The 9,721-nt window shown below is 53.7% G+C and overlaps 1 protein-coding gene across 1 annotated transcript; it reads right to left on the minus strand.

Annotated features, from left to right (window-relative positions):
- Positions 1-6: 6 nt before the first annotated feature.
- On the minus strand, positions 7-8,944 carry CKAP4 (cytoskeleton associated protein 4). Its single transcript, XM_082636345.1, has 2 exons — positions 8,260-8,944; positions 7-1,779 (listed from the first exon to the last, which is right to left on the minus strand). The coding sequence occupies exons 1-2, from the start codon at positions 8,713-8,715 to the stop codon at positions 451-453; spliced, it is 1,785 nt and encodes a 594-aa protein (XP_082492471.1). The 5' UTR covers positions 8,716-8,944; the 3' UTR covers positions 7-450.
- Between the last annotated feature and the right edge of the window lie 777 nt (positions 8,945-9,721).

Below are 9,721 nucleotides of genomic sequence, written 5' to 3' on the forward strand. Positions count from 1 at the left end.
AAAAAAAGTGAAATGAATTTTCCTTAAAGACACTTAGAAAAAAAAGTACCTCCTCCCCCCACTTTTTTTTTTAACTTGAAATCTGCCGGCCAGGCAGGGTTTTTGAGGTTAATCTGCTTCTGTTTATCCTCGGTTGCAGCCACTACGGTTCTTCCCTGACACTAGGGAGAAACATCCCTTCTAGAAGGCACCTCTGATACACAGGGGCCGGGCCTTCAGGGAAACCCACCCAAAGCAGAAGCAGAAAGCCTGCGCAACCAACAGCGCGTGGTAACCATCGTAAATAAATTAACCGGGCACAAAAACACAGAAGGCCCCAGTGGTCCCGGTGGTGTGGCCGGCTCTTCGGGAGGGACCAGGCCCTGGGGGGGAGGGGCGCGGGAGCGAACAACACATTTTTTGGTCGTGAGAAACTGGACTCACCATCCGCGCCCTGCACACTCAATCCATTTAGACTTTCTCGTGAATCTTTTCCACTTTCACAAACAACCTATCCAGGTCATTCCTCAGGTCCTCTAGCAAACTTCTGGCTGACTCCAAGTTGTTCTCGTTGGTCTCAATCTTCACTGAGTACGCGACCAAACTGTCCACGGCAGTCCTGAGCATTTTCAAGTCCGACTCCACCTGGCCCACGGAGGCTCTGAGGTTGTCCAGAGAGGAGAGTCTGTCCAGCAGGTCCTGGGGGGGCGCGGCGGCGTCGCGGCTGAGCAGTGTGCGGACCTGCTCCTGCACCTTCTGCAGCGCCTCCACGGCGCCGGGAAGCTCGGCCACGCGACGCTTCAGTTCGTCCACGTCTCCGACCAGGGAGAGCTGGGCCTCACCGAGGCCGCGCACCCTGGCCGCCAGGCCGCCGGCGTCGGCGTCAGCGTCTGCGTCGGGGGCGGGGCCCAGGCCGGCCACGCGCTCCTGCAGGTCCGCCAGGTGCCGCGCCTGCTCCTCGCTCTGCGAGCGCAGCGCCTCCAGCGTCTCACGATGGTGCTCCCAGGCCGCCCGCGCCGCCTGCACCCCATCTTCCACGCTCTGCAGCCTTGAGTCCAAGCCCTGGCTCTCCTTCTGAAGCGTTTCGAAGGCCTCGGAGGGTCTGAAGACCCCGTCTTCTTCCGGCCTGAGGGCTGCGGCCTTCAGCTGGCCGAGCTCCTCCTCGAGTCTCCGGATCTCCTCGGGGAGGCGCGCGGCCGACTCCTCCGCCCGGAGGACCTTGTCCATGAGCGCCTGCAGGGTGTCGTGCTCCGAATCAGCCGCTTCCTTGAACCTCTGCTGCTCCTGTTTGAGGCTCACCAGCTCTTTGACCTCCGTGTAGACATCAGACTCCATGGTCTGGACTGTGCTTCTCAGGGCCTCAATGTCCTTCTCTTTGGACTTCACCGAGGTTTGTATTTCCTTCACCGCTTCCTTCAAGGCTTTCAAATCCTGCTTGTATCCCTCCGAGTCTTCCAGAGAGGCGACCTTGGCCTTCACGTCATTTATTTCCTTCTGGCTCCTCTTCTGGACCTCGGTGAAGATGGCAATGTTGTCATTGATGGACTTGGTGAGCTCGGTCAGCCTTTCCTCCACCGTGTTCTCCAGGGACGTGAAGTCCCGCTCCCGAGCGTCCTTGACCACGTGGATCCCATCCGAGAGGTCTTTGAGGATCTCATTCTGGAGTTTTTGTAGAACTTCACTGATGCGGTTGATCTCGCTCTCTCCTTGCTTCACGGCTTTCTCTGTGAGATCTTGTTTATGTTGGGAGCTTCTCACGAAGGACTCAAAAGTCCCGAACGTGGCTTGCAGAGACTGCACCTGTAACCAAAATCCAGATGTCAACCACGGAGAAGGGCTGATGGGTTTTATGCAATTCAGCTGTATTTCTTTTCGTTTGCCCAGCTTACAGGTCCCTCCTCCTCCAGAACAGTACCATAATTTTTCCTTTAGGGAATCATCCTTGCACACAGCCCATGTGGTTTGGGGGACCAACCCCAAGGCCGGCTCCAAGTGCTCCAGGCCTGACCAATCAATGCTTTCCGTCCACCCACTTCCCCACCCGCTCCTGGAACCCGTGGATGGGCATGTGGCCTAAACCAGACCAACAAATCGATTCCAAAACTTCTCTTAAAACTATTGGGAAAGGAAACCTCTTTCTACTGGGATTGCTAGCTATAGGATGAGGGAAGCCTGGAACAGCTCAGACCAGCACATGACCAACGCCTGCCTTCAAAGCCAGCCAGCACAGAGGTAAGCAGAACTAAGAGATGGCAAGGTCAAGTTCTGAAGACACAATTTAAATCCCTGGATACAGCTATACTGAAGGAACCTACTCTGGAACTTTTATGTTCGAGCCAATAAATTCTTTCCCTTCCTCCATCTCTGTTTATGCCAGTTTAAGCTGAATTTTTAGCTCTTGCAACTGAAAGAGTCTCAAGTTTTCATAGAAACAAAGTTGAGGCACATAGGAGACACTGGGCAGGGAGGCAAGAGACAAGGTTCAGGTCTGTGCTCACCACCCGTAGCTGTACGGCCCTGAACAAATCATTGTCCTCACCTGAAAATGTGATCAGTGGACCAGTGACCCTTAGCATTTTCAGGCTTTGTGAACACATTATGATCCTATTTGCCACTACACCTTCATTCTAAATAAATTCTACCCTAAACAGGGGCTGAGCTGGGAACCACCCCCAGGAGCAGGTTTAATGTACTGAGAGGCTGAGTATGATGATTAATGGCCTGGGCTTCATCCTGATGTGGCACATGGTACCACCTAAAATGCTTTCTTGCCAAAAAAAAAAAAAGAGAGAGAGAGAGAAGAAAAAAGAATCCAAATCTGTCAAGTTTCTAGCTCTAACCACCAATTCACAGAAAACATACAAGAGTGAAACATGCCATGAGGATACAGTCAAATCCACAATGTAGAAAATTCTGCAGGACAAAAATAATCAGGATCTTCAACAAATAAATGGCATATTTAAAGGAGGAAATATAAGAAACTATTACAGATTAAAAGAAACAAGAGATTTCTCAATTAAATGTAATGTGTGGACTTATATGGATCCTGCTTCAAACAAACCAACTGTAAAAGAGACATTTTTGAGAAAGGGAAATCTGATTTTGGACTGGGTATTAGGTGATAATCAAGAATTACTGTTAACTTGTTAGGTGTAATATACTGTGTTTTGCCAAAAGAAACAAGCAAAGGAGAGGAAAAGGAAAGACCGGAAAGGAACTCTTCATTTGTTAGAAATAAATCCCAGAATACTTTGGGTCAACTAATGTGTCAGTCAAAATTAAAAATAGATCACTATCCACGGGGTCTACCAGGGCAACAAGGGCCCTTCAGAGGGTCTAGAATTGAACTGACAATATTTTCTGAAGCCCTGAACCCACTTGTGCCCACTGAGTCTTCCAGGGAAGGACAGGCCAGCTTCTCTGCCCATGCTTAAGCCATACAGCAGACCTGGGCCATTTCCAAATACCGAGAGCATCAGAGCATCTGAGAACAAGACAACCAGGTGTGCACCCAACACGGTGGTGTAGAGTGCTTCAGACCCATACTGCTCCACCTCCAGCCCAAAAAGAGCACAACAAAATGGGAGGAGGAAGGGCTGGTGAGGGGATGAAATTAAAATAGCAAAAAATTGATAATTATTGAAAATAGTGTTCCCTATATTGATCTCTTCTTTTGTTTATGCTTGAACATTTCCATGATGGACAGCTAAAAAAATAAAGTAGCATGGGTTCTGGAACCAGACTGCCCATGTTCAAATCCTAGCTTGGACACTTCCTATCTGTGAGATCTTGGGCAAGTTATTTAGCGTATCTGTGCCTTGGTTTCCTCACCCACAGGATGGAAACAGAGAGTACTGTACCTAAGTCATAGGCCTGTCCTGTGAGGATTAAGTGAGCTTAATCCACTTTACATATTAATATGTAAAGTGCTTAAATTGTGCCTAACACATAATGATCAATAAACAGTAACTGTCACCTTCATTATCATTTAATCTTTCTTCTGGAGTAGCTCAGAAGTCTGGAGATTCCTAGCCCACCCTTGGCCCAATGCCAAAGGGCAAATGCTACAGGTATGTGAACAGGACCCCAGGCTCTAGTTCCAGCACCACCAATAACCAGCTCTGTGAGCACAAGTAAGTCACACTCATATTCCAAGTCCCGAGCTCCTCATCTATTAACAAATAGGTTTCTAAAGTCCTTTCTGGCTTCCACTGGTCTGTGATTTTAAGAGAGATTAGAATAAGATTCTCAAGGACTCCAGAATACTAGACGATTTCCCTGCTTAACCAAATATAACCTAGAGCTCACCTCTGAAATTAGGTTATTCAATCACAGAACCTGCCTGTTCTGAGCACAGCATTCAGAACAAAGGTGTGAACAGGTAGGCACACTACCTGCAACATGGCAGGTGTTCATCACTGTTTTCTGAATGAATCAAAGAATGAACGCATTTACAGAGAAAGGCCTGATGAAGACGGAGCTGGTCCATTTCCCCCAACCCCTGACTGTCACTCCTAACCTGGGCTGGCTCTTTACAAATGGCTAGGAAGGGAACTAGATCAGAAATTATGGATGAAACCAAACAAATCAACCCGTGACACTGAAAAGAGCACAAGAAGTGTCTCCCTATGATGGTGTTGTGAGCTGTTCACCTTCACATGCAAAGACCTCATTATAATCAATATGCAGGGGACTTCCCTGGTGGCGCAGCGGATAAGACTCCACGCTCCCAATGCAGGGGGATCCCTGGCCAGGGAACTAGATCCCACAGGCAGGCCACAACTAAGGAGCCGGCAAGCCACAACTAAGGAGCCGGCGAGCCACAACTAAGGAGCCCACCTGCCGCAACTAAGGAGCCCACGAGCCGCAACTAACACCCAGCGCAAGCAAATAAATATTAAAAAATAATAATAATCAATATGCAGTGGATACATGTTTCCCCAACATATGGGGGATACCCACTAAGTGGTGGAAAAGATGCCAGAGCAAAGTAACGCTAAGACAGGTTCCCTGTCATCAAGGAGCTCACAGCAGGGGGCAGGAGAAGAGAACAGTGGTGGCTCACATTCAACAGGACACTTGATGTATACCAGTGATTATGCAGAGCACTTCAGAGACATCATCCCAATCCACCCTGATAATAATCTCATGAGTTGGTAGCTCCTGTTAATCCCCATTTTACAAAGCAGGAGCCTGGGAAGTGGTAGAGCTGAGCATCAAAATCCAAGAATGTGTGACTTTAGAACCTGCGCTCTTAGCCTCCAGTGATACGCTCAGGCAGAAGCATGTCCAAAGTGCACTGAGTGCCTGGAGGAGATGCTGCTTCAGCCTCAAGCCTTGACTCCTAGCCCAGAGTCAAGATGAGAAAACAAAGAAATACGGCCAGAGAACTCAATCGTCCACAAACAGCTTTTAGTCTCATTAAACTGTCCCCACCAGGCCTAAGCCTACTCCTATACTCTACGCCACCCTGGATCTGCCAGAGAAACCCAGGCCCTTCAGAGGGCCTAGAGCTGAACTACCAACATTTTCTGAAGCCCTGCACCCACGTGTGCCTGCTGAATCTTCAGGGTAAGAACAGACCAGCCTCTTGGCCCATTCAGCAGACCTGGGCCGTGTCCCAATACCAAGAGCATCTGAGAACAAGAGAGACCAGGTGGGCATCCAAAAGGGCAGTGGAGTAGCATGTTTCAGAGTCACACTGCTCTGACTCCAGCCCCATCTCCACCGCTGAGGGTCTGCACGTCCCTGAATGAGTAACACAACCGCTCCAGGCTCAGCTGGCCCATCTACGAAATGGCGCTAACGCCTCAGAGGGTGGCTGGGAATGCCTGGCCCACAGTGAAGACTAATTATGAACAAAATAATACAGTAAGAATATGTCCCTGTGAAGAAGCAAACCCCAGCCCCCAACAAAACTCACAGAGAGGGCTGTGAGAGGCTCAAACTTAGGTTGTCAGAGGGCCCATCCATCACTACTCACTCCTCAATGCAGAATAACATTTCCTGGCCACCCCGGAGGTGCAGAGGGAAGTGACCACACGCTGTGGAAGATCCTGTGTGCCAAACGCCCCCGTTCTGGGCATGTTCTGAGTTCCAAGTCAATGAAGTAAGCATTAATTGAACACCTACTAGGTAGCAGGCAAGGCATGGGAAAGATAGCACAATGAACAGGCGACTGGTTAGGAGTGTTCTCGGAGTTCACTGCGGTTTGAGTCCTAGCCCTGCCACCTGCTAGGTGCGTAACCACGCAGAGTTCCTTAGCCACCTTGTGCTCACTTTCCTCATCTGTGAAAGGGGGATCATAACAGTCCGTACCTGTTGGGCTTGTGACAGTCAAAAGAGAATGAGTGCACAGTAAATATGAGGCATTAATTATTAGCTTGATTACACCACTAAATTAAAAGAAAGGTCATGATTTCAATCGTTTACAGCCAGGTGGACTCTTAAAAATCTGGACAGAGCCCTCCCCTTAACGTGGACATGGGAAAACTGAGTCTCCAAAAGGAAAGGAATCTGTACAAAGCTGTGATGGAGGAGGGGTGAGAACCCGCAAGGAGAATAAGGGAGGGGCAGGGAAGAAGCAGAGAGAATAAAGTTCAATTTCTTCCACCTCAGTTCAAGACCTCCACCATCTTGGCCTCGACCTCCGCCTCCCCCTCACAGCTTCCTACAGGTTCCTCTGCTACAGGCAGGGTAGCCACGTGCTGTGCCCCAAACAAAGCTGTCTGTTCCTCACTCCTCTCAACAGTTATCCATTACCACCTAGATCTAGACTGGCACTACCCTGGCCACCAGGATACGGGCCTGGGCAAACTCCACCCTCTCTCTCTTCTGAACTCGCACAGCAGTTACCCTCAACTGAAACCTACCTGTGTGCTGCTTCACAAATAGGATTTGTCTTTTGCACCTTCGCACCCTCCGCAGGGCCTACGAGGAGCCATATGACCATCAGACTTCACCAAATATTATGATTGATTGGTAAGTGGGTGGATCGAAGAGAGGAAACTGAGAGGCTAGTGATTATACTCCAGCAGTATGTCTACTTTTTAAGAATGATTTGACATTCAGGATAGGCAAAGCAGCACTGCCTACTTAATTCCCTTCGAAAAGTCACCTCCCTTGGCCTGCAGCATGGAGTGAGATGACTCACTCCAGTTGCTCTGCCAGTCTTAAGAGGAAATTCCTAGTCCTGCATATTCCACACAAGTCGATAGAAACTTGGCAGGGCAGGCAGCATGCTGGGAAAAGAAGGCAGCAGTTCCGGGCTCAGAAGTGGTGGCGGGATTTTTTGTTTCGATCATGCAACCAACTTTCATTGAGCAATGACATTAGGGGAGGACGCAGGAATAACGCTGAGGGAGCTGCACTTGGTGTAGGAGGGAAACAGAAAGGGTGGAACCTAAGCAACTTCATGTTGAAAGGGAGGTCCATCCATACCTGAAATAGGCCCCTGTGGACCCTGCACTCCGCAGTGGCCTAGACACTGTTATGCAGTCTGCCACTCAAGAGCTGGGGTCTTTATCAATTCACTTAACCTTTAAACCTCAATTTTCTGGTCTGGAAAATGGAGTCAAAACTGCCAGTCGTCCCTCTCAGGGTTGCTATGAGAATTAGATAATAAGTGAGTAAGCCCTCTAAACGCCATATAAATGTGGTATTATTCACCAGTATGACCTAGTATTTTTGGCCTTTCCTTTCCTCTAAAGCTGAAATATGCTACTTCCAAGGCCCACATAGGTACACTGGTCCAATAAAGGGCAAGGAGCCTAAAGAGATGAGCTATTTCATTAGAACTACACAAATGAGTAAGACTACTAGCTTTTCTTTCCCCAGGCTCCAGGTCTATTAAAATCTGGCTCAGATGTCTCCCACTGGGAGAGCAGAGGTGCGGCCTTGCCCGAGGCTTCCAGGGATGCGCTGGCTTCCCTTCCAACCTCCTCTTAGACAACTCTGCCCATTCAGCGATTCCTAATCCAAAAAGAATGGGCTTCCCAGAGCCTGCCGGCTTCCTTACAGGTCACCGCTAATGTCCTGTGACAGGCCCTTGGCCCACCCTCCCGAGCCGGCCAGACCATCCTCGAAGCGGTCCATCCCTCGGGGCCGATTCCTCCGCGGCCATTAACAAAGAGGGTCTGGGGACTGCTTCGGAACTAGGGGGCCGGGGCGGGGGCACCCCGGGCCGCTGGCGGGCCTAGGCTGGAGGGCACGAGGGGGCCCGGCCGTGGGTGCGTGGGCAAGACGCCGGGCGCACGGGGTTTGGGGGGCCGGGGTACCCACCTTCTGCTCGACGCCCTGCAAGCCCTGACCCAGCTCCTCCCTCTGCCGGGAGAAGTCCTGGTGGCTTCGCCGGACCTGCTGGACCTCCTCCAGGACGTGGTGGACACACCAGCCCGAGAAGGCGGCCGCCGCCACCAGGGCGAGGTAGAAGAGAAAGTTGAGCACCCGGCCGAGCCTGCGCGAGCAGGACGCGGAGGACGAGGCGGCGGCGGCGGCGGCAGCGGCGGAGGACTTGCCGCCGCGGTGGCCGCCCTTGCCGTGCGCCTGGTTCTGCGGATGCTGCGGCGGGTGCTGCTGCGGGTGCGGCGCGGGCGGCGGCGGCGGCGGGTGCTGCTGCGGCGCCGGCGGCGGCTTCTTCGCCACGTCATCCGCGCCGCCCGACGGGTGGGCGCCCTTCTCCGAGGGGCTCGCGGCGCCGTGGCCGCCCTTGGAGCCCCTTTGTTTGGCCGAGGGCATGGCGGGCGCGGCGGCGAGTGAAGCCGCGGGCTGCGAGGCGAGCGAGCGGGGCGCGCGGCCCAGGAAACTTCCTCGGGTTCCCCCGGGGCTGGGCGAGCGGCACGAGGGCGCTGCTGGCGTCGGAGCGGCAGGGAGAGAGAGAGAGAGAGAGAGAGCGAGCGGGCGGGCGAGGAAGGAGGCCGGACGAGCGAGGAAGGAGGAGGGGGGCCTGCCTGCGCCGCCGCCGCCGCCGCCGCCGCGGCGCCGACCCCGCCTCCCGGGAAGGGAGGCCGGCAGAGCAGAGCCGGGAGCGCCTGCCACGCACGCTGGGGCCGGCGGGCGGCCCCTCCCCCTGCCGCCACGACCCCAAAGAGGGAGGGCCGAGCGGGGGGCGGCTCCGCAGGGTCTAGGGGGCTGGACCAAGTCTGGGGGAAGGGGGCGGTCGAGGGAAAGGTGGCGGCCTAGCGGGGTGTACGGGAGCCGGGGTGGCCGAAGGGAGAGGGACGGCCCAGCAGGGTCCGGGGGTCGGGGGTTGGGGATTCGGCGGAGGGGAGGGTAGTGGCCGAGCGGGGTCTACTGGGGCCCGGGGAGGGCGGGGAGGGGCGAGGATGGCGTCCCAGCCGGGTCACCGGAGGTCGGAGCAGGCGGCTGAGGTGGGAGGGGGCAGGAGGCAGCCGAGGTGAGGAGCGACCGGGCTGGGTCAACGGAGGCGGGAACCGGCGCCGAGTGGCCGAAGAGAGTGGGCGGAGGACTGGCTCGACTGGGACCGGGACTGGCGACTGAGCTGAGGCCACGGGGGCCCCGGGGATAGGCGGCCGAGATGGGGGTGGCTAGGCGGGTCGGAGAGCGGAGAGCGGGGGAAGACCCGGTGCAGGGGGCCACGTGGGAACCCCGCTCCTTTCTGGACCTGTGCGGAGAGAGGAAATGAAGGGGGGCGCCCCAGGAGCCCTGCCCCTTGGAGTGGGAGCAAAGGGGCGGGAACACAACCCCCCATTCCTTTCTGCTGGGAGTTGGGGAAATCCCCACC

Source organism: Mesoplodon mirus (assembly GCF_964341445.2).
Source record: "Mesoplodon mirus genome assembly, chromosome: 11".
Classification (NCBI taxonomy): Eukaryota; Metazoa; Chordata; class Mammalia; order Artiodactyla; family Ziphiidae; genus Mesoplodon; species Mesoplodon mirus.